Source organism: Arvicanthis niloticus, chromosome 1 (assembly GCF_011762505.2).
Source record: "Arvicanthis niloticus isolate mArvNil1 chromosome 1, mArvNil1.pat.X, whole genome shotgun sequence".
Taxonomy (NCBI): domain Eukaryota; kingdom Metazoa; phylum Chordata; class Mammalia; order Rodentia; family Muridae; genus Arvicanthis; species Arvicanthis niloticus.
This window is the reverse complement of record NC_047658.1, coordinates 94,942,512-94,969,842: the sequence shown is the minus strand read 5'-3', so window position 1 is coordinate 94,969,842 and position 27,331 is coordinate 94,942,512. Positions and strand designations below refer to the sequence as shown.

General features: G+C 46.3%; 1 protein-coding gene and 2 long non-coding RNA genes across 5 annotated transcripts in view; 1 reads left to right on the top strand and 2 right to left on the bottom strand.

Moving 5' to 3' along the window:
• Positions 1-353: 353 nt before the first annotated feature.
• Positions 354-16,293, bottom strand: Stx4 (syntaxin 4). Of its 2 annotated transcripts, XM_034524192.2 has the most exons (11): positions 15,754-16,285; positions 15,460-15,561; positions 15,288-15,387; positions 15,074-15,148; positions 14,169-14,239; positions 11,926-12,034; positions 11,779-11,855; positions 11,440-11,577; positions 10,359-10,469; positions 10,190-10,288; positions 9,905-10,106 (listed from the first exon to the last, which is right to left on the bottom strand). In XM_034524192.2, the coding sequence occupies exons 1-10, from the start codon at positions 15,781-15,783 to the stop codon at positions 10,205-10,207; spliced, it is 897 nt and encodes a 298-aa protein (XP_034380083.1). In that variant the 5' UTR covers positions 15,784-16,285; the 3' UTR covers positions 9,905-10,106; positions 10,190-10,204. The 2 variants fall into 2 exon arrangements, with proteins under 2 accessions (XP_034380074.1, XP_034380083.1); XM_034524183.2 differs by lacking the exon at positions 10,190-10,288 and having other exon boundaries at positions 354-10,106; positions 15,754-16,293.
• Positions 16,294-17,806: 1,513 nt separating this feature from the next.
• On the top strand, positions 17,807-26,811 carry LOC143434026 (uncharacterized). The gene is made up of 2 exons (XR_013103171.1): positions 17,807-19,775; positions 25,633-26,811. It is a non-coding gene; the product is annotated as an uncharacterized LOC143434026 (long non-coding RNA).
• LOC117719326 (uncharacterized) overlaps positions 26,423-27,331 on the bottom strand; it is a 7,104-nt gene continuing 6,195 nt past the window's right edge. For both annotated transcript variants that reach the window (XR_004608144.2, XR_013103172.1), the window contains exon 5: positions 26,423-27,068. This is a non-coding gene — a long non-coding RNA (uncharacterized LOC117719326). The remainder of the gene's footprint in view (positions 27,069-27,331) is intronic.

The window sequence follows — 27,331 nt, the reverse complement described above, 5'->3', positions numbered from 1 at the left end:
CCAAGGCCTGGCATGCTAGGCAGTGTTCTCTCTACATTTAAGCCACACCTTCATGTCTGTCATTATGCCAGTACCACACTATTTGGATTATTGTAGGATTTAAACGTTTTTATTTCTACATAGTTTGACCGCACGCATGTCTGTGTTCTCAGAAGAGGGTGTTGGAGCCCCTAGAACTGGAGTTATGGTTGTGCTGGGAACTGAACCCTGGACCTCTGTGAGAGCAACAATGCTCTTAACCATTCTGAGCCATTCTCCAGGCCCCTAATTAGTATGGTTTTGTAGGAACTTCATATCATGGCCCATGAAGCTCCTAGCTTCTTTTTTGTGTTTTTTTTTTTTTTCCTCCCAACTTGTTTTATTTCAAGATTCCCGCTCCCCCCCCAAGTCTTATAGTTCTATTTTATTTTACTTTATTATAGTATTTGAGACTAGACTTGAGAGCTGCATGTTGGCCCCAAATTCAGCATGTAATCTTTGCTGGCCTCAAACCCTCCATTCTCCTGCCTCAGCCTTCTCCGTATTGAAATTACAGATATGTAGCATCACACCTTAACCCCATTTGAATTTTTGGATCAGGTTGCCAGATTTTGCTCCCAAGAAATTTAAAAAGCTAGTTTAGGTTTTGGTAATTATACTGAATCAGTGTGTGGGAAATTGCCAACTTAACAATATCAATTATTTTTTGAGTTATGAGCATGGGATGCTTTAATTAGATATTTAATTTTTAAATATTTATTTTTAAAAAAGATTTATCTATTTATTTTATGTCTATGAGTGCACTGTTGCCCTCTTAGACACATCAGAAGAGGGCATTTGATCCCATTACAGATGGTTGTGAGCCACCATGTGGTTGCTGGGAACTGAACTCAGGACCTCTGGAAAAATAGTCAGTGCTCTTAACCGTTGAGCCATCTCTCCAGCCCATAAAGGTTTATTTTTAAGCCAGGCGGTAGTGATACACACCTTTAATGCTAGCACTTGGGAGGCAGAGGCAGCAGGCAAATCTGTTCAAGGCCAGCCTATTCTATAGAGTGAGTTTCAGGACAGCCAGGACTATACAGAGAGACCCTGTCTCAAAAAAAAAAAAAATACTGAAAGTCCATGGGTCTTTTGCTGGGATGTATGTCTGTGCATCACGTGCATGCAATGCCCAAAAGAGGGCACTGGAGTCCCTAAAACTGGAGTTAAGAGACGCATGAGCTGCCATGTGGGTGCTGAGAATCAGGCCCAGGTCCTCTGAAGAACAGCCAGCTCTTAACCTCTGAGCCATCTATCCAACCCCACCTAGATTTTTAATTCCTTCCAACAGTATTTTTTTTTCAGTTTATCCATAAATCTTTTTGTTTGTTTCTCTGTGTAGCCCTAGCTGTCCTGGAACTCTATCTATAGACCAGGCTGACCTCAAATTTACAGAGAGCCTCCTGCCTCTGCCTCTGCTTCTGTGCCTCTCTGCCTCTCTGCCTCTCTGCCTCTCTCTGCCTCTCTCTGCCTCTCTCTGCCTCTCTCTGCCTCTCTGCCTCTCTGCCTCTCTGCCTCTCTGCCTCTCTGCCTCTCTGCCTCTCTGCCTCTCTGCCTCTCTGCCTCTCTGCCTCTGCGCCTGCCTCTGCCTCTGCCTCTGCCTCCTGAGTGCTTGGATCAAAGCCATGCACCACCATGCCTGGTTTATCAATAACACTTTACTTTTGTTGTTACATTTATATCAAATATTCTTTCTGTTGTTATTACAAATAAACTGTTCTCTTTTTTCCTTCATTACATTATTTTGAGACAGGGTCTCTAGTATATTGTTGGCTGGTCTCAAACTCACTCTGTAGTATGGCTAGCCTTGGAACTTCTCATTCTTCTGCTTCTCAAGTTCCAGAATTACAGGCAAGCCACTGTGCCAGGCTGGGATTGTTCCTCCTTAATGATAAGAAATAGTCTTTTGATACAATGTGGAAGTTCCCTTTCATTCCCACTGTGTGTGCTAAGCTCTTTCAAAAAGAGGTTTCATGGGGTCAGGTTGGCTTGGAATTCAGTACACAGCCAAGCATGACCTTGAGCTTCTAACCCTCCTGCCTCCACCTCAAATTAGAGGGCCAGCCTCTACCGGCTAAGTCACATCTCAAGTTTCTACTATGTTAAGTTTTTAAATATGGAAGCAAGTTTTATTTTGTCAAACACACGTTCTGTGTCTATTGAGATTATTCTATGGCTTTTGTTTTTTATTCTACTAATAATCTGTACTATTTGACCTCTGATAGTAAACCAACCTTGTACTCCTGGGATAAACCCCACTTGGTGGCATCATATAATCCTTTTTAACATGGTATTGGATTGGATTTGCCTTGCTAATATTCTGTTGGACTTCTGTGTCTGTATTCCTTACATTTTTTTAAAAAAAATGTTTATTTGTTTTCGTCCAAAGCCAGCCTGGTCTACAGAGTGAGCTCCAGGACAGCCAGGACCACACAGAGAAACCCTGTCTGAAAACAAACAAATAAAATCAGATTTATTAATTTTATGTGCAGGTTTTGCCTGCATATGTGTGTGTGTACCACATGTGAACTTGGTGCCTGCAGAGGGCAGAAGAGGGAGGGCACTGGATACCCAGGAACTGGAGTTACAGATGTTTGTGAGCACCATGTGGGTGCTGAGAAATTAGCCCAAGTCCCCCGTAAGAGCAGCAAAGTGTTACTTAACTTCTGAGCCTAAGATTTTTGTTTTCTTGAGACAGCATCTTGTGTGTCTTAGGCAGGCCTCGAGCTATGTACCAAGGATAACTTTCCACTTCTAATCCTCCTGTTTCACTTCCTGAATGCTGTGATTGTAAGTGCCTGCTCCACAAGTACTACAGCTGAGTGTCCTTCCCACCCCCTTCATAAGAACATTGGTCTGTCACTTCTCTGAGATCTTTGTCCAGTTTTACTTTCAGAGTAATGTCTATAAATATTTTTATTGTTGTTTTCATTTTTGAAATAGGGTCTCTCTATGTAGTCCTAGTTAGCCTGGAACCCACTATGTAGACCAGACTGATCTCAAATGCCGCTGCCTCCTCAGTGCTGGGATTGAAGGCATGGGCCAATTATACCTGCAGTAATGTTTAGAGGTCTTGATCTCTGTCTGTGAAGAGCCGACAGAAGGCGGCTACCATCCTTGCAGCCATCTTGAGCCATATACCTGACAAGAGACTTGTTTTCAGTAGCCTACAACAGCTGAGCACACTCTGATAATATCTTGTTTTATATACCCAGGATTTTCCCTTGAGTGTGAATAAATGGGAGTGAATCACACTCTGGTCTCCATTCTTCGTGTCTGCCCTCACTCTCTCTCTTGCTGAACCCTGACCCACAGACCGGAGCAGCAGTACGAGCCAGGACAATTTAGCCCCCAAAGCTTGGGGCAGTGTGGGCTCTAACAATTTTGGCCCCCAAGCTTTTGGCAGTGCGGGTTCCAACATTTGGCAGAGTGGTCCCTGACATCTGTCCGTTACTAGTCACCTCTAATTTCCCTTAACTCCTAGTTTCCTGCTATGCCACCTCTAGCTGGTGAATGCAGATCCATAGGCTCTGGTGTTAGGACAACAGCTCGTGTTAGCTTTCCATTGGTGGACTGTGGTCATCACTACTCCACTCCCCACCCCCAATGAACAGGCTAGTCCTGGGGTCAGTTACCAGGAAACAACAAAAAGGAAAGAGGGGGGAGATGGAAGGAGGGCAGAAAAGGGAAGGAATGGAAGGAGGAGGGAAGGAGGGGGGAAAGGAAAGAGGAGGAGGGGAAGGAAGGAGGAAGGGAAGAATCGAGAAGGGCAGGGTATGTGCACACCTGTGGCCTCAGCATTTGGAAGACTGAGGCAGGAGTTTCAAGGCCAGCACAGGAAGGTGGTCTGTCTTCCTGGGAAGAGGAGAGGGCTGAAGACTAAGGCTACTGCTGAAGCAGAGGAAGCAGTACCTACCCTGTGGAGCCAGTCAGTTCTGAACTGCTGACAGAGCATTTGCACCAGAAGCCTCTCTGCCTTGGAGTCAGCCTTCTTTACTTCCTTGGCTGTCTCCATCTCTCACCTATTCCCACCAAGCCAGTTCCAGCCACAACAACCTGATCAGGTGCATGTGCACGTGTGTGCACATGTGTGTGCAAGCCAGAAGTCAGTATCAGGTGTTTTCCTCAGTTAATTCTCTGTCTTATTGTTTTATTGCTTTTTGTTTGTTTCATGTTATTATTTATTTATTCATTTTACATCCTGATCACAGAACCCCCACCATAGTCTCCCACACACAGTCCCTCCCAGCCCCTTCCCAGGGGTTATTACCCACCCCCCACTCCACATCAAGGCACTGCAGGACTAGATGCATCCTCTCCCACTGAGGCCAGACAAGGCAGTTCAGTTAGAGGGAATGGGATCCATAGGCAGGCAAGACATTCAGGAATAGTCTCTTTTCTTTTCTTTTCTCTTCTTCTTCTTTTTTTTTTTTTTTTTTTTTTTTTTTTTTTTTGTTTGTTTGTTTGTTTGTTTTGTTTTTTGTTTTTTTCGAGACAGGGTTTCTCTGTGTAGTCCTGGCTGTCCTGGAACTCACTCTGTAGACCAGGCTGGCCTTGAACTCAGAAATCCACCTGCCTCTGCCTCCCAGGTGCTGGGATTAAAGGCATTCACCACCACTGCCAGGCAGGAACAGTCTCATTATATATATCCCTGGCTGGATAGGAGCTCACTATGTAGACCAGGACAGACTCATAGAGATCTGCCTGCTTCTGCTGGGATTAAAGGTGTGCACTACCACCAAGCTCAGAATTACCACCTTGTTTTTTAAGACAGGCTCTCACTAAACCTGGAGCTCATAAATTTGGCCAGACTGGTTGGCCAGCAAGCCACAGAGATACTCCTTTATCTTCACAGGCTGCTGTGCCCACCTTTGACATGGGTGTCAAGATTAAACTTCAGGTCCTCTTGCTTCTGCAGCAAACATTACCAGCCAACCCAACTTCCTAGCCCCTCTTTGGGTTTGTTTGTTTGTTTGGTGTTGTTGTTTGTTTTTTGTTGTTGTTTTGTCTTTGAGACAGGGTCTTGCTACATAGCCAGGCTGATTTAAAACTTGAAATTCTTCTGCCCCAGCCTGCTGAGTGCTAGGATCACAACCCTGAATGACCATCCCAGCTTCTGGGTCCTCATCCCGTCTCAGTCTTCTTTTGTTTATGTGATTACATCATGCCCACCTGCATAGTAATCTGATTTAAACTTGATCTTCATTAGTAGTCCTAGTCATATCTGCACAGTCCCTTTGCCAGCTACATGTGATGACAGACACCTGCAATAATCATATCACCTAAGGATATAGAGGAAGGAGGACCACAAGTCAAGCACCAGCCTGGGATACACAGTGAAACCAGTCAGTCACTATGTTCGGCTCAGTGATGGAGTGTTTCCCTGGCATTTACACGCCCCTGAGTTCCAGCATCACTACTGAAACAAATAAAAGAAAACAAACCCAGCCAGTGCCTTTCACCATGTAAAGGAATGTATTCATAGATATTAGGGCATGGAATATTCAGGGAGCAGTTGTTTTGCCTAACATCTCTCCTTCTGGCCCTCAAAGATTCATGTCTGTCCCACATGTAAAAGGACATTTCCTAAAATTCTAACCTTGTCAGAGTCCAAAAAAGCCTTATATTCTAAAGTCCCAAATTTTATCAGTCATCAAAATCAGATGCAAATCACACTGTGGGTATAGACTGCCATGCCTCATGATTACCCAGGTCTGGACCTGCATGACTAAAGGGCTCAGACGTACCTCGTCTCACCCAGCATTCCTGAAGACCTGGGTTCATCCCCAGCACTGTGCCCCACCTACGCTGAGCTGGGACAAGCCCGGCCTAATAACTGCAGGCTCCTGACAGATGGAAGGTGAAAGGAGGTACCACTCAAAAGAATGTACCCATGCACTTGGAGGGATGGACAGATGGACAGATGACTCACGATCTAAGAGAGATCGCTGTTTTTGCAGAGGATCTGGTTTTGGTTCCCAGCACCCATATCAGGTGGTTTGCAACTGCCTATAACTCCAGATCCAGGGGATCCAATGCCTCTGGCCTTCTTGGGTTCAACACACACACATTCATATATATAAATAAAATAAACAAACATTTAAAATATTTTAAAAATCATCCACCTAGGAGCTAGGTGTAGTGGCACTTGACTTTAGTCCCAGCACTAGGGAGGCAGAAGTGAGTGAGCAGTGGATCTCTGAGTTCCAGGCTAGCCTGGTCTACATAGTGAGTTCCAGGTCAGCTGGGGCTACTAAGTGAGACACTGTCTTAAAACACAAATTAAAATAAACAAAACAAAACAAACAAACAAACAAAAACTTGGGGCTGGAGAGATGGCTCAGTGGTTAAGAGCACTGGCTGTTTTTCCAGAGGTTCTGAGTTAAATTCCCAGCAACCACATGGTGGCTCACAACCATCTGCACTGGGATCTGATGCCCTCTTCTGGTGTGTCTAGAAACATCAACAGTGTACTCATACATAAAATAAATAAATCTTTAAATAAAAGAAAACAAAAACCCCTCCTCCTTGGGAAATTTCCAGACTAGAACTAATCCTTCACAGCTTTGCTTTGCCTTCTGGGTCTCAGGACCTGGAAATGGTATTAATTAATTATTTTTTCTAAACTAGTTCATGTGATATCCTACTAGGACGGCTATCTCCAGCATGCTGCCAGGTTTACTGTATTACTTTTTGTTTTGTCTTTGGTTTTTGAGACAGGGCTCTTCCGTGTAGCCCTGGCTGTCCTGAAACTCATTTTGTAGACCAAGCTGGCCTTGAACTCGGAGACCCGCCTGCCTGTGTCTCCTGAGACTGTATTAAAGGCGTGTGCCACCACCATCCAGCTTATTTGCCTTTTTAAAAAATAGCTAAACAAGGGTCTCACTATGCCGTCCTGGCTAGCCTGGGACCTGCTATATAGACCAGGCTAGCCTCAGAGAGATCTACCTGCCTCTGCCTCCCTCAAGCTGGGACTTAAGGTGTGCATCATCACTCAGGCCTTTCTCTTCCTGAGACAGTCTTGATATGTAGCCCGGGCTGAAATAAAACTCTCAATCTTTTTGACTTAGCCTCCCTCACCTCCAAAAGTAAGAGCTTTCTACCATCCTCTTCTTCATAATAATGCCTATTACAGTTCTAGAGCATCCTAATGATGGACTCAATTGGCTTCCCCACTAACAGATGCTGTGTATAAAAGCAGAGACCTTATCCTTATGTCTATTTCCCTTCCCCAGGTGCCTACAATGTCTGGAACATAAATTTTGCTCAACAAATATTTTGCGAATAAATTACTAAATTGAGTTAACCATGGAATAAGAAGTACAGCAGACCCAGCCATGTTCACACCTAGTCACTAACATCAACTTATACGGCAAAAGCCTGGGGAGACGTGATAATGTACAGACTCAGCTGAGGGGAGTCTGCCCTGCGACACAGTTGTCACCTGTGGACCTGTGTGATTGAAGACAGGCTGGAGATGTAACTTGGTATCTGGGTGGGTTCTGTGCCATCACAGAGGAATTTAGTTGTGTTTGTTATATTTGTTTGAGACAGGGTTTCCTTATGTAGAGCTGAATGATCAGTCACTCTGTAGACCAGGCTGGCCTTGAATTCAGAGATCCATCTGCCTCTGCCTCCAAGTGCTAGGATTAAAGGCATGCGCCACCACTGCCTGGCCCTACAAAGGTGGTCATTAGAGGGACACAGAAGTCATTGTTAGGAAGAAGGCAGACCACTGTGGTCTCAGGTGGAGGACAGGCTCAGCAGCCGGAGAACACAGAAACTAACAGACCTCTGGTTTTGTTATGTAACTCACACTGGCCTAAAAGTCAAAGTGATCCTTCTGACTTAGGCTCCTGGGTTCTGGGATTACAGGTATACACCGTCATATGTGACTGTTAATAATGGCTCAGTGGACAACGATGCTTGCCTCCAATCCTGAAGACTTGAGTTTAATGGGGTCCCACCCCATGGAAGGAGAGAACTATAGTCTTTTGAGTCATTCTCTGACCTCCACACATGTGTACACAAATAAATAAAATTAATAATAAACTTTAAAGACAGACATCAGCTGCACAGATGTCAATGGCCAACATCTGCATCAGGTCAGTTGGCGCCTTGATTGTTTTACTTTGAAGGCAGTGTAAAGTGGCTGATAGGCCAGGAGTCTGCTGGGGATGGAGGCCTTGGGGAGAAAAGAGATGGCAAACAGGGAAGCCCACAGTCCCCAGAGCCTATAGTGTTCAGCCAAGATGCCCCTGGTTCTCGGCTGCCCCATCCAGCTTGGTCATCTAGTTAGCCTTTCACCTGTTTTTGTTGTTGTTGTTTGTTTTTTGTTTTTTCGAGACAGGGTTTCTCTGTGTAGCCGTGGCTGTCCTGGAACTCACTCTGTAGACCAGGCTGGCCTTGAACTCAGAAATCCGCTTGCCTCTGCCTCCCAAGTGCTGGGATTAAAGGTGTGTGCACCACCACTGCCTGGCTACTTTGTCTCTTAAACACAGTGATTCTACTACTTTTGGGTGTGCCTGGGGACTCCATGTGCTGCCCAGCACGTATCCACTTCCTAAAATGGGCCACTTTATGCTGAGGGAGGAAAAAACCTAGGCTCTCTGACCAGTTGAAATCAACATACATCCTATATATAGACAGCAAGAGGCATGCAATCTCTGCTGGCCTGATGAAGGCAGGCAGGAGTCCCTCCCGACATAGTCTGGGAGTGCAGTAGCCTGACACATCTAGCCTTTTCAGGACCGTGGCGCCTCATGGGATTGAAAGTTGGATGGAAAGCCTTGGAGACTGAAGCCAAAGACCACTGACTAACCAACCCTGGGCCAGGGGCAGCTTACTTCTAAACCATGTGACCTCAGGAAAAAGCTATATCCTCTGAACTAACTAGGTACCTGAACTAAAAGCCCTTCAAAATTCAGAATCAAAGGTGAGCTAGATGGTTCAGCAAGTATGAGCACTTGCCATGCAAACCTCTCAGCCCGAGCTTGACTCTGGAACCCACAGTAGAAGAAGAAAACCTATGCCCCAAAGTTGACCTCTGTATGCATGTATGCCTGTACACACACGTGCACATGCATGTGCATGCATACACACATACATACAAACACACACACACAATTTTTTCATGTAGTCCTGTTATCCTATAACTCACTATATAGACTAGACAGGCATTGAAATCACCAAGATCCACCTACTGCCTCCCAAGTGCTGGGACTAAAGGTGTGCCACTGTGCCAGGCTACACAATCATTTCTCCCTCCCTTCAACCAAGACAGTCTTTCTATGTAGCTCTAAATGGCCTAGAATATGCTAGGTAGACCATAAACCAGGCAGCCACTGTGAGGTGATGGGTCTCTAAAAACTCCTCTTACAAAAGGCAGTGCCCATCTCTGGTCATGGGACCTGGGCTGCTGGTTCCTCTGCTAGGCAACTTCTTATGCTGCCTGTCTCCATTACATTTTAACATTCCAATGCAAACATTGTCCCCACTGAGAACTGCTCTTTCTGTCTGCTTAAGTGTTTCTCAAGATGTCTCTTCCTCTTGGTGTCAGGAATGCCCCAGTATCTCTCACATATCCACCTTACCCATGTCCCAGCACTGGGCTAGGAGCTTATCACTTTAGGGACATGTAGTCCCACTGTGAATGCTGCCTCTCCCTGGCCCACCTCACCCACCCTGTAGATGCTCCTCTAGAGAAGTCTGATCTGAGCTAGACTGGGCCTGGCATCAGCAAGGCCAGGGGGAAAAAGAATGGATACTTAGAGGCCTGGGCCAGCCTTCCCAGAACACACAGCACAGCTGGCTCCAAGCTTCTTCTTCTTCTTTTTTTTTTTTTTTTTTTTTTTTTTTTTTTTTTTTTTTTAATTTTTTTTTTACAAAACCATGTGTCCCAGACAAACAGGACACTGGAAACTGTCTCCCAGGCATTGTGGCCTGAAGGGAAGGACTCCATGAATGAGCAGCTGCCAACCCAGAAAGAGCCATATGCCCTTCTGCACAAGGGCCAGTGTGAGGATGGGTTCGGCTGGAGGCCTGCCCTGCCTCCACAAATGCCGGGTCTCTGGTTCTCCCAGTGCCTGCAAGGGAAGGAGAAGGAAATGGGTCTGACAGGAGGTGGGAAGGCTGCTTCCAGGGATGGGGCAGGCCCGCCATATCTCACCAAGAACATGTGACATTATCCAATGGCTATGGTGATGCCAATGATGACAGCCAAGATGAGAACAGTGACAGAGACACAGATGGCAATCATGACTTTTTTCTGTGGGAGAGGAAGGGTCATGGAATGTCACTCTGGAGTGCCCAGGGCCGGGGCCAGAGCCCAGGCTTACCTTCCTCGCCTTCTTCTGATTCTCTAGGGCTATCTTGACATGCTCTTGCCCACGTTCCACGTAGTCTGCTGAGCTCAGGATGTTCTTCTCGATACGATTAATCATCTCCCCCTGCTCAGAGAACAGACAGTTCAGAGAGGGAGGGGTGACCAGGCATGGAGGTGAGAAGTTACTTGTCCAGCACAGCCTAAAATAACCAAGACACTCTTTTGTGTGTGTGTTGGGGGGGGGGGCTGGAGGAGGGAGGGAGTTACAGACACAGTTTCTCTGTGTAGCTCTGGCTGTCCTGGAACTCTACCTGTAAACCAGGTTAGCCTAGAACTCAAAAGATTCACCTGCCTCTGCATCCTGGGTGCTGCTGGGGTTAAAGGAGTGCCCACCGCTACTGCCTGGTTAATCAAGACATTAACAGCAGCAAAAAGCTACACTAACAAAGCTAAGGCAGGACCAGAGCTGTTCATAGCAAGGCTTCCAGGCCCCACCCCATCCTACATAACCTCCATTTGCAGTGGAGGCCTGCAGCCACAGCCTCATAGGATTAGTACCTTCCCCACAGATAGTAAACTTTTGTCTGAATTCACCCATTCTTCTAGGCCAGTCTTCATCCCTCTCCCTGACTGCTCCTGGCACTACCAGCTTAGGTCCTGGTACTCCCACTGGATGACTGTAATTTCCCATGACTACCAGCTGCAGAAGAAAATGGCTGCAGCATTGTGGAGTTTATCTCAGAAGGACAAGACAGGGCTGGAAGCACTTTGACCCCGATAGCCAAGCCATTCTAACCTAGGAGAGGCCAGGAGGTTGACCCTCTAAGGACAGCTTTCCACAGGAGCTCTAACAGCGCTGAGGGGGCTTCTGTCATAGGAAGAGAAGCCACGATTAAGACCATGCCTAGATAAGTTGCACGCTGCTGGCTCAGGTGGGATGCCATCAAGGTAACTATGAGGAGAATTTGGCTAAGGATGAATGGAGAGGTCACCTGGAAGCATGCCCAAGCTTGGAAGAGCATAAAAGCCCAGGAGAGCACCTCAACTCCAGGTCAAGGTAGGAATAGGGTGGCACAGGGCTTCTGGGCACGCACCTGCATCTCCACCTCGGTAGCTAGAAAGGTGAAGATCTCATGGAGCTCACGGATGCTGCGCTCCAACTGCTGGATCTCACTGTGTCGCGCAGAGATCTCATTCAGGGCCTGCCGAGTCACCTGTGTGTCCTTCAGTATCTGGGGGGACAGACAGGAACTGGAGATGTCACAGGGAAACCAGCATCTGGTTCAAAAGTTTAGCTGAGCTTCTCAAACAGCCCTCTAACCTATGAACCCAGCATTCTAATTCACTCCTGACTGTGCCTTGGCCTGCCTTCCACACAAACCAGGACTCAAAGATGGAAAGCCCACAGAGGAAGGATGGCTGTGGCCACTCACATTAGACACAAACACCTCACTCTGCCCACTGTCCAGCATCTGCTCCAGCTCCTCGTCAGACACCATTCCAGCATTGGCTGTAACAGGAAAGGCCAGTTGAGAGCTGATCAGGGCCCCAAACCCTGAGGACAAGGTACCCCAACTCACTGATCTTCAGCTGCCTCCGGATCCGCTCCACATTCTTCTCTCGGTATTCAGACTGCATGGAGTTGCACTTGTTGATGAGCTCAACGAACTGCTGGGACAGGACTCCATGCTAAGAACAGAAAGTCTAGCTGGGTGTCAGCAGGAACTGCCATGACCACCTTGTGATCTTGGCAGACTCCTCAGAAAGAAACCCAAAGGTCTTATCAGGGCCCCATTACACCCATAACTGCCTCCTCCTACCCACGCCTCACCACCTCCTTCCTTATCCCCCCGCCCTCAGTGGTTTCTCCCTCAACAAAACATGCTCGTGTCTGCCTTGCACACTGCTCCTATGCCTAGAATGCTCATTCTCAAGCACCTTTAAGTCTTCAACCATTCAGTTTTTTAAACTTGTATTGTTTTGCGTGTGGGTATTTTCCCTACATGATCATCAGTACACCACACGTGCCTGGTGACTATGGAAGCCAGAAGGTGTCAGGCATCCCAAAAATTGGAGTTATAGAAGGCCACCTTGTGGGGGCAGAAAATCGAACCCAGGTCCCCTGAGGAGTAGCCAGTACTCTTAACTGCTGAGCTATGTCTCTAACCCCACCTTACTTATTTTTTGTTTGTTAGCTGGTTCTGAGACATAGCTTCATCTAGCTTACGCTGGTCTCGAACTCCTGATGTTCTCTCTCTCCTTTCCGAACACTGGGATGATGGTGTGCATCATGTCTGGCTTCAACGACTTTTGAGTTTTATCTCGATCTTACTTATTAATTATTATTACTATTATTTGGTTTGAGACTGGGTCCCATATAGCCCAGGCTAGCCTGCTAACATCACTGGTGCACACCAGCAGAGAGCTGTCTTATGTGGTGGTAGAAATCTAATCAGAGCCCTGGGTGTGCCAGACAAGCATTCTAACAACTAATTGACACCCCCCGCCCTTACTTGTTTTTTAAGTTTATTTGTGGTGGGGTGGGACTGTGCAGACCACTGAGCCTATAAAAATGCTACTGTGCAAGTCTAAAAACTCACATCCAGGGATCCCACAGCCCACCAAAGCCAGATGTGGTGGTGCGCCTGTGACCCCAGCCGCAGGTGAGCTGGGAGGCGGACATGAGCACTGTGGTGTGCATGTGCACTCATTCACGCAAGAACAACTACAGAAGCTCTTCCTCTCACTGGTGATTGAAAACAGGGCGTCAAGCATGCTCACACACTCTACCATACAGTTCGCCTCCTCCCCATCGTTTAAATTACATGCCTTCCCGCTGTCAGCACACTTCCTCTTTTATGCTGTTTTGTCTTTAATACTCATTAGATTATAAAATAATTTAAGCCCAGTGTAGTGGCCTATGCCTTTAATCCTAGTACTGGGGAGACATAAATAGATCTGAGTTTGTGGGCAGCCTTACCTATATAGTAAGCTCCAGGCCAGCAAGAGCTAGTTAGTGAGACCCTGTCTCAGTAAGTAAAAATGAAAATAATTTACTTATTTGATGACTGTCTGGCCCTATAGGACCTAAGTCTCCAGGGTAGAATGTTTAGTTCAGAGGGCACGCAGACACTCGGTGTGAATGTGACCTAAGTCTCCAGGGTAGAATGTTTAGTTCAGAGGGCGCAGACACTCGGTGTGAATGTGACCTAAGTCTCCAGGGTAGAATGCTTAGTTCAGAGGGCACGCAGACACTCGGTGTGAATGTGCTGAAGGCTTGGGGAATGTCAGTGTCCCTGTGCAGGCTGCAGTTCACTTGTGTACCTCGGTGTCACCGTGCCACTACTGTAGTGCAACAGGGGCCTCTCACATCATCCATTCTGCCGCCCTTTATCTCGTGAGCTCTATGGATGGGACCTACGATGTCCTCTGGAAGAGTAGTCACTGCTCCTAACCTCAGAGCCATCTTTCCAGCCCTGCTTGTGATGTTTTATTTCTGTTTCTTTTCCCTTGTGCAGAATGATATGATCTAAGTCCTACATGAGAAATACCCTTTGTGCCCTATTCAGTCCAAATTCCCGTCTCACAGCCAGGCCTAAGTCATGTCTGACACAGCAAATTCTCTTTGAATGGAGGATGCAAAGGCTATAATGGATTGAGCACCTTGAGATTTGGAGTCTCTACCTATACTCTCTTGAGCATAAGCGTCTTCAGATGGAAAAGCATCAGGACAGAGACCCCAGAATCAAGGCTCTCTAAGCCACCACTCAGGAACCTAAGAAACACTTAAGAAATGCCTTAGTCCTGGGAAACTGCAACCTACCTGGGTTTTCTTCATCCTTGTGTTGACTGAGTTATAATTCTCATCAGCTTCCTCCTTCTGGGGCTCTATGGCTGTAGGAAACACAAGGATGGATAGAAAGAGGGTTTGTCCTGAGACTTACAAAAACTGTTTGGGAGGCCAGCTGAATTCTTTTTGAGGCTAGCCTGATCTACATGTTGAGCACACCCTCCCATTAATAAAAATGTAAGAAATATAATAAAAAAATTTTAATGAATTTTAAAAAATTGATTGGGGACCAGAACACAAGGCCACATCTACATTCCAGCTACATAGTAAGGAGGTTCTTGTTTTTGTAAAATTTTAATTACAAAACTACTATGAACAGGGATGTATTTTGGTAGTAACACATAATGGTGGAGGAGGAAGAGGAGGAAAAAAAAGAAGGAAGGAGCGGGCCCCTTAATTTAATCTCAACGTTCAAGAGGCAGAGAAAGATGGATCTCTGTGAATTTGAGGCCAGCCTGGTCTACACAGAAGGAAGAGGTAGGGGAGGAGATGAGGAAAAAGAAGGGAGAAGAAGAAGGGGGCTAATTCTGAACTCCCGAGAGCAGTTTTTCTTTGAATTACATCAGTGGGTTCCCACAGGTGTGAAAAACCCTCCTAAGAAATCCCTCATTTATCTGCCCAAAGAATACACACTGGGCTGAAAGGACTACAGCAGTAAGTAGTTTCCAATTTAAACTTAAAATAATAATAAAGGAATCTGAGAGGCCATAATGTGCTCTGCAAAATACTATAGTTTTGATGCCATGGGACAGAGATCCTAGACCCAAGTCTGCTGTGTGACCTGGATATATCACTTGACTGTGTTCGCAACAAGATACACCAGCAACGGGGCTGAATCAAAGGGAAAGATATGGCTGAGTCCCTTGAAGTTCATTCACCTTTTAGCTGTGCCCGGACCTCTCTCCCCAGCTGTTTGATCTCCTCACGCAGGTTCTGTAGGCCCTGCTTCATGCCTAAACGAGAAAGCCAACACTTCCAAACCACAGTTTCTACCACAAACCAAAACCAAACCCACCCTGGCCATCACCTGAATAAAACTACATCCCCCATAATCCACCGGGCTGGCGTGCATGAGCCCGAGGTTTCGCTTACTCTCCTCGGGAAGAGGCGTGGCCAGGATGGTGACCTGCTGTTTCTCCAACTCCCGGACTTTACTCTCCAGTTTGGCCATAGTCTGCCGAATTGTCTGCACCTAGGAAGGATCAGCAAGAGGGCTGAAGTGTCACTCTAGTCCGCCCTACTCCTCGGTCCTCCTGACCCTTACCTTCTGGAAGAACTCGTCGTCCGGGCTGCTCAGCCGGGCGGCACCTGAGTGCACCACCAGCGCGACTCGAACCTCATCTTCATCGTCTGAGATGTTATCCCCCTGCCAGGGCCGGAGTCGTTGGCACCACTTGCTCGCTGCGGTTCTCGTCCCGCAGGAACCATGGGCTTCCGGGATTTTCCTTCCTGGCCATCAGCCACCCGTCCCGGACCCAAAACCAGGAGTCTTCACTCCAGCGCGCCCGCCCGGCCCCACTTCTCACTCCTGAGTGTCTTCATGGTCCCAGTTTCTCACCTGCCTCAATTCATGGGTCCTGTCGCGCATGGTGGCCGGAGTGCCCTGGACCGGAGCCCAAAGGGCCTCAAGGTTCTAAATTTGGAAGTCCTGCACCTCTCTTACACTTGACACCCCCTCCGTACCCTGCGAACTCCAATACCCCCAGGAGCCGCCAAAGGCCCCACCCTTTCACCATCCACAGTCGTGGGGAAGAACCCGACCATAGGACCCCCAAAGTTCTACAGGTTGGAATTCCCTTCTCTTCCCCCCATCCTGCTCCCGCAGCTGCAGCCCCGCCCCTCGGGGATGATTCCGAGCATGCGCGCGAGACCTTGTCTCGTCCTCGCTAGAGGGAAAGGCGGAGGTCGGAAGCAGTTGCAGCGGAACGGAAACGAGGCTGCCTGGCTCCAGAGCCCGCCCCCCTTCCCCCCCTTTACCGGAACATCTCATATTGGAACTGAAATCTAGTTGCCCAAAGGGTTGGGAATGCGTCATTTGCACGCAGTCTGAGAGCCTCGTATCTCACATCACCCCATGGCGCCCCCTCATCACGTGACAGGCTGGACCCAGCTCAGCGGGCTGCACGCCCGACAGTCAGTCACGTGTTCCGGCGCTGTCAGCGATGTCTCGGACTTCAGTCTCGCGACGTCCCCGACACCCCAGCGTCTGAGCTGTGCCCCTAACAGCTTCTTCGAGGTGGGGAAGGGTACACTGCCGACTCTCAGCCACCTACTGAGGATACTGTGTAGAATTCACTTTTTTGTTTTAATTTTGGGTCCTAGGGCGTGGCCAAAGTGAAGACTTGCATTTGGGGCTGTCAGTACCATGAGACCTTGAAAGTCAGAAAATAATAAGACCCGCGTCTACAGCGTCAGAGAATTGCAGGGTTTTGTAGGCATAGAATCTGGGGGTGGGAAGTGACCTCAGTCAAGGTGGAGCTCCCTCCCGCCCCCCCTCCTGCTGCTCCCCTGCGTCCTTCTGGCACAGCCTCTGACAGGTGGGCGGCCTATGCCCTGCATGAGCATTGCAGTCCCGCTGAGCTCGATACTGTCTGAGCAGCCAGATGATTTCAGAGCAGCTCAGACCGAGAAAAACGTACTGATCCCTCCGCAGCCTTGCCTTACAACTGACGTCTGAGCATGACTTGCTTTTCTTTAACGGATTCCCCAGCACCAACCAAATTCAGTAGCTGGCACATAATAGGCCCCCACAGAAGATTTGATCCGAATATTAGCCTTTCCTGTATCTGAAACTAAAGTCAGTGCCTTCCGGATCTTTAGGCTTCGTGCCATTTCCCCAGCTTTGACCCTCTGGAAATACATTCAGTTGATATATTTATTGGACACATACTATGGAATAGATACTGTTGTAGGGGCTGGTGACATATCAAGGACCACCTGACTAAAGTCCCATGCACTTGTGGAACTTCCATTGTATAGAAGCCCTCCCCAGAGTTCCTCAGCAGGTATCAGAACAGCTAAAATGGATATTCGAATACCAGAGAGAAAGTTCAGCACAGGAAACAACAGTCAGTCCCTCTCTGGTTCTGGTCAAGAAGCCTAGATTTTCTGAGTCTGAGTTGCTATGGACGTTTGGAGAGTCATATTTTGTCTTTGGACCTTGTTCTCCCATCTCTGAACTAGGGATGACTGCCAAGGATTGGGAAGATCATCGGGACTGGAAACTGTCACATGCTGTCTCATCCCATGTGTGGGGCTTTGGTCCTCTCCCCTTTAGAATGTAGCTTGCCTAGGATTGGATATGAGGGAGTAAGGGTACTCTGACCCTGACCACCTCATACGGAATACAGTGTTGGTGGGTTTCTCCAGAAGCCCAGTCTGCCCGATTTGGTCCCCTGAAGATAGTGTGAAGAAAACGGCCTGCTGTAGGCTCTGACTTTCAAGGTCTCATGATTCTGATAGCCTCCAAATTGGTGTTGGTCTTCGTCTTCCTATACCCCAGGGACCCATAAGAGAAACAACAAAAAGAAGAATTTTGTAAGGGCTGCTGCCTCTCTGGTTAACTGCTGCTTGCTCCCACTCACTGCCTACACCTCATGCTCCGGTTAGTATTACAAGGGGGTGGGGAAGACTCTTGGATACCTGTCACCTAGCCCTGCCGTGAATGTTTCATTGTTTCCATCTGAAATTCAGTTTCCTCCTTTGACAGCTTGGTCTGATAGTTTGAGGCCAGCCTGGTCTACAGAGTGAGTTTCAGGACAGCTAGAGCTACATAGAGAAACCATGTCTCAAAAAGCCACAGACATTTTAAAAGGGATACAGTTAGGAATACTGTGTAGGGGTCTTTAGATGGGTAAGGCTTTTTTCTAGGCTTTGCTCCTGTGAGTTTTCTCTCTCTCTGGGCCTTTTGATTATACCTGCCTGTTTGCCAGCCTCTTGGCCCTCGGCTGTGGTCTGGAGATTTTGGTACTTCTTTTAAAGCATCTCAAGGTTATAATATTTGTTACTATTTCATTTGTGGTCTCTGTGTATGATAACAAGTTTTTTTTTTTTTTGTCGTTGTTATTGTTTGTTTCTGAGACAGGGTTTCTCTGTGTAGCCCTGGCTGTCCTGGAACTCCCTTAGTGGACCAGGCTGGCCTGGAACTCAAAGAGATCCACCTGCCTCTGCCTCCTGAGTGAAGGGATTAAAGGTGTACCCCACCATGCCTCGCCCATGATCACGGGTTTTTTTGTTTTTGTTTGTTTGGTTGGTTGGTTTGGTTTTTCGAGACAGGGTTGATCACAGGCTTTAAGATGATAATTTAAGGTCCCAGGAGGCTGGGACCTGGTTAGTTCTGTCAAGGTCTCATGATGCTGACAACCCCCAAGTGGAGTGATGTATTAAGCAGCAGGCCACTGGGTGGAGCTGCCCAGTGCTGAAGCCTGTGTTCCTCTTAGACCTTCATCCCAGGAATCCTGTGTTGACTGCAGTGTGTCTTGGGTGTGTAGGATATATTTTTTTTTTCATTCTGTCTGAAACTCAAGCTCTGTTCTATTCTCTCTGCCTACAGGTCTGATCTCATCCAGACTAGACCTAGATGACCTAGGCTAGGGTCACCTTTATGAGTCAGGTTACTTAGCCTCTCTGCTTTAGTTCCCATCTGGAAAAAAAAAATGAGAACAATAGCATTAAACTCCTAGTGTTTGATAAGGATTAAATAAAATATAAGAATGAAATGGTGCCTGCCATGGGATAGCGCTGTGTGTTTGCTGTCGTTGAATGGGGATGAGGGTGGTGATCGTTCCTCTGAGGATCTCAGGTACCCCATGACTCTGTCAGAGATTCTACTCTGCTGCTGGTCCAGGATCTTCCTTCCCTTCCTATCTCCTGAGCCCCACTGTGCACCAGGTGCTAGGGTCACAGTCTTGCCAATCCTGTACATTTCTTCTGGCTCCACTTGGACCTCTCAGGCCCTATATTTTGCTTACCACTGAACTATAAACTCTATGAAGATAGGAATTCACCTGCCTTATTCACTGCTGCATCCTCGGCAGCCACAATGGTGCTGGCACGCACTAGCCAGTCACAGATGAATGAAATGCTTTTGTATTTAAAATTTATATAACATGAATACATTGTGCAAGGCACTAATATAAACATTTTTATAATTTTAATTTTTTGATCTGGGCATGGTAATACATGGTTGTAATCCCAGCATTTGAGAATTAGAAGCAGGAAGATGAAGAGTTCAAGGCCAGCCTCAGTTACTTAGTAACTTTAAGGCCAGCCAAGGTTACATAAAACCCAGTCTGAAGAAAAAAACAAATAACCAGGGCTGTCTGTGCAGCTTAGTTGGTGGAGTCCATGAAACATTCATGAAGTCCTGGTTTTATCCTTAGCACTGCATCAGCCAGAATGGTGGTATACACTTGTAATCCCAGCACTCAGGAGGAGGAGGCAGGAGGAGCAAACATTCAGGATCATTCTAAGCTACATGAGTTTAAGGTCAGCCTGGGATACAAGAAAATCTAAGGAAAAAAAAGCATTGGAAGCCACAGAAGAATTTTATGTGATAGGACCACTGTGACTGTCTATGAGGTAGGACCGCCGTGACTGTCTATGAGGTAGGATCACCGTGACTGTCTATGAGGTAGGATCACTGTGACTGTTTGAGGTAGGACCGCCGTGACTGTCTATGAGGTAGGATCACCGTGACTGTCTATGAGGTAGGACCACTGTGACTGTTTGAGGTAGGACCGCCGTGACTGTCTATGAGGTAGGACCACCGTGACTGTCTATGAGGTAGGATCACTGTGACTGTCTTTCTTTCAGAGAACAGGAAACTGTAGTTGAGGTACCCAAGGTAACATGACTAGTAAGTAACCTTGTTAGGACTTGAAACCAGAAAATATGGCTCTAGGATCTGTCCCCCTGTGTCTTGGTTTTGTTGTTTTGAGATTCTTGCTGAGTATCAGTATAGCAGGCAGACCTGGCCAGGGGGAAGGAGGAAATGGATAGGCAGAAGGCTTTCTCCTGCCCTCCTTCAGATGCCATGGTTCTTTGTTTTATTTTTGAAGTTGGATCTTTGTAGTGCAGGCCTGGAGCTCCCTATACAGTGGAGTGCTGGGTTACAGAAATGTGTCGCCCTGCTCCAGATTACGCAGTGCTAGGTTTGTGCCATAACTGAGATCACCAGCTAGGTACTGAGACTCAATGTTAAAAGCCTCATGTGTACAAGCCCTGAGTTCAAATCTTAGCAGTAAGAAGGAAAGAGGGAAGAGAAAGAAAGGAGAGAAAGGAGAAGAAAGAAAAAAAGAAGGAGTGTTCCATCCCCCAGGGATGCCACTTGTTGATGCCCTAGTTTGAGTTGCTCCCTGCAAGAGGGAACAGACTGAGTACCAGACTGACCCTCCTCTCTGTATTACAGGTTCTCTCTCCCACACTTGCTGTGTTGGAACTGAAGCAGGTCTTAGCCTACTTCTCTGCTTTGTCCCCAGGAGCCAAGGATAACCTCATCTCACTTAACAGCCTCTGTTTTCCCGGCAGACAGTGCTCAGGCTGTGGCTCTCACAAGCCCATAGGTGAAGCTCCAATGGTTTGCTCCTTAGGAAAGTGTTTGGGGGTGTTCCACCTGAGACCTCCCATTCCTCTATATACCTGCACTTCTGTGCCTTTACCTTCTGTACATCTCTAGGCCTTCCAGCCTGCAGCACTAGTAAACATGCTCTCCTGAGCTCCAGGCCTGGAATCAGCAGGCCCCCTAGAGAACTCACCCTGGCTCTTCCCTCCTGGAGGCCCAACATATACCAAGCAGTAAACATTGCCTGCTCGGGAAACCTCCTAAACCAAATCCTCTTTGTCACATGTATACCATTCTTATGGGTAACACTGGGTCACCAGGCCATTATTTTGTCCTTAGACTTTATTCTAAAAGTGATAGAGGGTTACAGATATGTAGCCTGGTGTACATACCCCTTATGTATACACACAAAGGCCACCAAAGAGATGGGTTGTGTATTTTGTTGAATAAAGTCCATTAAAATGTTCTAAGAGGGCTGAAGAGATGGCTCAGTGTTAAGAACACTGGCTGCTCTTCCAAAGGACTGAGGCTCAATTTCCAATACCTGCATGGCAGCTCTCAACTGTTTGTAACAGTTCCAGGGGTTCCAACACCCTCACATAGGCATATATGCAGGCAAAATACCAATGTACATAAGTAAACTAAAGTAAAAATAAGTAAATTATTTTTTAAAATGTTATAAGAAAAGGAAACCTGTCCACGCATGGTGACACAACTCTCTAATCTCAGCACTTGGGAGGCAGAGGCAGACTCAGGCTTCCGTGAGTTCCAGGACAGCCAGAGCTATACAGAGAGACCCTGCCTCCAAAACGGAAGGAAGAAAGGAAATAAGCAAAACCATAGCTAAACATGCATTTGTGTGCTTGGAAGCAGAGCATTGAGGGTGCTGAGGCAGAATAGCTACTGCAGGTTTGAGGCCAGCCTGTACTCATAGAATCTTTCAAAGAAGAAAATGGGGAAGAGAGGGAGGAAAAAGAGGAGAAAACATTGGCCTAACAGAAACATAAGTAAAATCAAAAGACAGACAAGATGCAGAGTCTATCTGAGTTCCCATTATAAGCAAATGGCTTATCACTACTGTCCAGAGAGGTCCCACATGCTGACAAAAGATCAGTTTAATTAATTAATTAATTATTTATTTATTTTTCAAGACAGGTGTGTAGCCCTGGCTGTCCTGGAACTCACTGTGTAGACCAGGCTGGCCTTGAACACACAGAGATCTGCTTGCCTCTGCTTCCTGAGTGCTGGGATTAAAGGTATGTGCCACTACATCTAGCTCAGTTTAATTTTTAAAAATAGACAAAGAACAGGACAATTCCTAAAAATATATGTCTTAAACATTTATATAGATGTTCACTGTCCTAAACAACAACAAACAAAAGCAGAGTGGAAACAGTGCCAGGCCTGTCATCCTGGCACTCAGGAGGAGACAGGAGAAAGGTGTGCTCCACACCAGCCTAGAGACCACATCTTTCTAGACTAAGCATGGGGGATGTAGCCCAGTGGTGGAGTGCTTGCCTGTTAGCATGCACAAGACCTGAAATTCAATGTTTCAGCACCAAAAACTTAAAGCAGTAGTGAAACATTACTTTATTCTAAGTTAGACAAGTAACTTAAATGGGCAAACAGTTTCTTCACTCAGGGTGGTAGGAAGGCAAATGATACCTAATCACATCAATAAATGAATATCTACTTTAAAAATATTTATTTATCCTATTTTATGTGTATGGGTGTTTTGCTTACATGTATATATGTGCCCTGTATGCATGGTGGGTCCCTGAGGAGGTCTGAAGACGGCATTGGATCCCCTGAAACTAGAGATATAGATGGCTGTGAGCCACTATGTCCATGAATACATGCTTTAAAATAGAAATCCACTCCTGAGACTCTCAGGTATAGCCGTGGCTATGTAAGAAGCCACTCCTGGGAAGTAGGGATTACTAGCAAGCTAAAACAACCATTTTCCCCCCAGGTTCTGAGAGTGGTTGAGTGGATTTTCTGCTGACCTAGTGTGTGTTTGCTTGTTGTACCCTCTTAACAAAAATCTTGGGAAGTTCTATAAGAAGAGTTCCAGGGCTGGAGAGGGCTCAGGAGTTAAGAGGACATGTTACTTTTGCAGAGGACCAGGATTCAGTTCCCAACACCTCGATATTCCCAACTGTGGTAAACAGTCATCCTTGATAGCATGCACATGGTACACACACGTCCATACAGATAAAACATGTCCATACACAGAAAATAAATCTACAAACAGAAACTACAATCACTGTCATGCACTGGAGAATAGGAGAGAAAAGTTCCCTGAGGTTTTTTGTGACAAGGTGGTTAGGAAATTGTTAGAGTAACAATTTTACTATAGAGTTTCTGTGTGTGTGTGTGTGTGTGTGTGTGTGTGTGTGTGTGTGTGTGTGTGTGTACCAAATGTTATATATAAAACAGAAACTCTATAGTAAAATTGTTACATATATATGTATATATATGTATATGTGAAGTGTGTTTATTTGGGGGGGGTGCGTGTGCGTGCATGCATGTGTGTGTGGTGTGTGTGTGCATGCCCTAAGAGGCTAGAAAGGGGTATTGGATCTCCTGAAACTGGAGTTATTACCAGTTGTGGCTGCCCAGTGTCAACACATGGAACTGAACTCCGGTCTTCTGGAAGAGCGAGAAGCACCCTTTATTCAGTGAGCCATCTCTACAGATCCTGTATTTGCTTTATGAGACAAGGCCTCACCATCCTGGGGATTGCAGGCCTGTGCTGGCATGCTTGGTTCCTACTAGTTTGATTTTGAACCATATGAAAGTTCTGAAACAGCCAGGTGGTGGTGTATGCCATAGTCTCAGTACTTTCAAGGCAGAGGCAGGCAGATCTCTGAGTTAAAATACACACACACACACACACACACACACACACACACACGTATATACACATTAAAAGAGTCAGATCCCACCTCTACATCCAGCTACTAAGGAGACAATAACCATAAGGTTATGTGTTTATGGCCACATACAGCCTTTATTGAGGAGGGAGGGTAAAAATAGAGAGAAGAAAATCCCAAGGAGAAGATAGTCAGTGAGGGCAGGGAGCAGGGATTGATCCCTGGCATCACCAAAATAAGCAAAGACGCAGGGAGCAGGACAAGCCAACCACATTACAGCTGTGTGTGTTCTGTGCCACAGGCAGACTAGCTTAAGCAGCAGGAGCTTAGTTCTGCTTCTGGAAGCTGAAGTCCAAGGTCAAGGTTCATTAGGTTCAGTTCTTGGTAAGGGGACTAAAATATTTAAATTTTAGTGCATACACCCACACATAGAGATTGGAGGACAGTATGTAGATTCCATTGTGTGTAGCTTCACACACAGAGGTCTGAGGACAGCCTGGGGACTGGGGTTCCAGGAACTCAGGTCACCAGACGTCATAGCAATGGCTTTACCTGCTGAGCTACCTCACCAGTGCAAGGCTGCCTCCTTCTTGAAGAATCACCACTGGACAGAGAGGATACTCTGTTGTAGCAGTTCTCAACCTGTGGGTCTCAGCCCCTTTGGATGGAACAACCCTTTCACAGAGTCACATATCAGATAGCCTATATACCAGATGTTTATGATTCAAACAAGAGCAAAATTACAGTTATGAAGTAACAACAAAATGAAGTAACAACAAAAATAATTTTATGGTTGGGAGTCACCACATTAGGAACTATATTTAAGAGTGCCAGCATCAGGACGGTTGAGATCCACTGCTCTGGTATCTATCTTTTTTTTTTTTTGTAAGACAGGGTTTCTCGGTGTAGCCCTGGGTCCCGGAACTCACTGTGTAGACTAGTCTGGCCTCAAACTCAGAGATCTGCCTGTTGCTGCATTTCCAGTGCTGGGATCAAAGGCAGGCGCCACCATGCCTGGCTTAAGATTTGGTCTTTTTTGTTGTTTTGTTTGTTTGCTTGCTTTTAAGAGCAAGTGCTCTTACTCCTGAGCCACCATCTCTCCAGCCACCATCTATACTTACATGTATGCCGATCTCATCATGAGTATCCCTTTTTAAAGGCTTTGCTCAGCTAGACAGCCACCTTCCAGAGGCTCAGTCACATGAGGGCTGGAGCCTCGATATACATTGAAGTGGAGAGGAGTAAGCATGAGCATGAAGTCTGAAACCGATATGTGATCAGATTTTCATGTAGCATAGATCCCACTGGTGGCCACCACAGATGACCATGCCAAAGTGCACCATACAAAACACCGCAGAAGTGCCATGCACAGCCTGAGTATCATGTGTTTGAGTGTTTCTTACAGTCACCTGACACAGTAGAGACAGGAGAGTGCTGTGAAGAGATCTCTGGCTTTGAAAGTTAGTTGAGAGATAAGTTAGGAATTGGAGAGTCACAGTAGGCCTGGGATGTGGAGATGAGCCTGCATCAAAGGATGGAAGCTGCCAGACATGGCCCCAGACGGAGGTGCAGGAGGGTCCTGGTGCATGACTAGGCCTCTTGTTCTGCCTGTATGTCAAGTAAGCTTGTTAGTGTAAGAGAAAGACTTTAAGATAATTGTGTTTATAAGTCACGCAGTAAATTATTATGGAAATGTAAAAAAATACCATTTACAAAAATATGGAGTGCCTAAGAGTAAGTCTTCCAGGGCTGGGGATAAGGCTTAGTGGACATTTGCCTACCATGTACGAAGACCTAGGCACAAAATTTTTTTTTATGTTTCGTTTGTTTGTTTTTGTCTTTTGAGACAGAGTTTCTCTGTGTAGCCTTGACTGTTCTTGATTTGTAGACCAGGCTGTTCTCGAACTCACAGAGATCTGCCTGCCTTTTTTTTCCTGAGTGCCCAGTGGATTATTATTTTTAAAATGTAACCTTTCTTTTTATTATTTCATGTGTATAGGTGTATTTCTGCGTGTATGTCTGCGCAGCAGGTGTATACTTAATGCCCGAGGAGGACAGAAGAGGCCATTGGATCCCCTGGAACAGACGTCCTCTGGAAGTGCAGCCAGTTCTCCCAACTGCAGAGCAATCTCTTCAGCCCCTCCTCCCAACCAAAAAGGATTATATTAAAAATATCTGGACTAGAGAATGACTCTCAAGCCGGGAGGTGGTGGCGCACGCCTTTAATCCCAGCACTTGGGAGGCAGAGGCAGGCGGATTTCTGAGTTTGAGGCCAGCCTGGGCTACCTAGTATACCTTCTCTGAGTTTGGTAAGTGAGGAGTAGAGGAGGTAATCTTGCTATGTAGTCAGCTAGCCTTGATCTCTGGAATTCTTGGGCCCAAGAGATCCTCCTTCCCAGCCTCTCCTGGAGCTGGAACTACAGGTGTGTGCTGCAGTGACTGACAGGCTCCACCCGTGTAGCCCGGACTACCTTTTTGACAGTCCTTCTGCCTCATGTTGAGACTGCAGACAGAAGCCACAGCACTTGGCTAAATATTTCAGTTCATTGGAAAACTTTAAAGAAGTCCTAAGTTGGATCTATAGTGTTATCTCAGAAGCTAACAGAGTATATTATACTCTTGCAGAGCACCAGAGTTCAACTCCCAACACCAACATCGATGGCTTACAACCGCCTGTAGCTCTGGACTCCACAGGCACCTGCACTCACACACACATACCCACATAAAGACACAGGTTGTCTTAGTCAGGGTTTCTACTGCTGTGATGAAACACCATGACCAAATACAAGTTGGAGAGGAAAGGGTTTATTTGGCTTATGCTCCACATTGCTGTTCATCACTGAAGGAAGTCAGGACAGGAACTCAAACAGGACTGGAACCTGGAGGAAGGAGCTGATGCAGATTCCACGGAGGAATGCTTCTTACTGGCTTGCTCCCTGTGGCTTGCTCAGCCTGCTTCTTACAGCCCAGGGATGGCACCACCCACAATGTGCTGGACCTTCCCCCACTGATGAATCACCAGTTAAGACAATCTTTTGGAGGCATTTTCTCAGTTGAGGTTCTTCTTCTCAGATGACTCTATTTTGTGTGCCAAAAATTTTGTGTGTCTATTGTGTTTGACATAAGACTAGCCTGCACACAGATATACACATAATTAAAAAATAATTTTTAAAAAGGAGTCCTAAATTAATGTTATCTATACCATGTAAATGGATAAGGAAACTAGATTTTATAATTCATCAGTTCTTCAGAACAAGTCTAGAAAGGTGGGCGGTAATTTAGTCTCAAACTCAAAATTGTCTGAGTTTGCTACAGAAGCGACTGAGTCCCTTTGCAGTGGAGATCAGGTGACTAGGGGGATAGTTTCTGTATGGATTTAACGTTACTCCTGCCTTGAGCAAGCCACTTCAACTCCTTGTACTTTCATTTTCTTACCTGTAAATGGAGATAACAGTAGAAACTTCAGATAGGCATTGAGAAGAGTAAATGAGTTAATGCCTACAATACTTAAGACAGAGCTTGGTACCAGATGATCACTTTGTAAGAATGATATGACAGCATCATCATTATTATTTTAGTTATTTCATTAATTTATTTAATAATTTAATTATTTAATATTAATTACTAAATATTCTTTATTAATCTTTAAGTTAGCATAGAAAGACCATCAATATGGTTAATAATATTATAGTCACTTT

Bases quoted from the DNA above. Each gene is read 5' to 3' on its own strand.
- Stx4 (XM_034524183.2), bottom strand. From the start codon at position 15,783: ATGCGCGACAGGACCCATGAATTGAGGCAG. The intron at 14,240-15,073 runs GTGAATGAACTT...TGTTTCCTACAG, and splicing joins GGTCCGGGCACAGCTAAAAG to CCATAGAGCCCCAGAAGGAG. The intron at 11,578-11,778 runs GTGAGTGGCCAC...CTGTCCCCCCAG, and splicing joins GTGAGGTGTTTGTGTCTAAT to ATACTGAAGGACACACAGGT.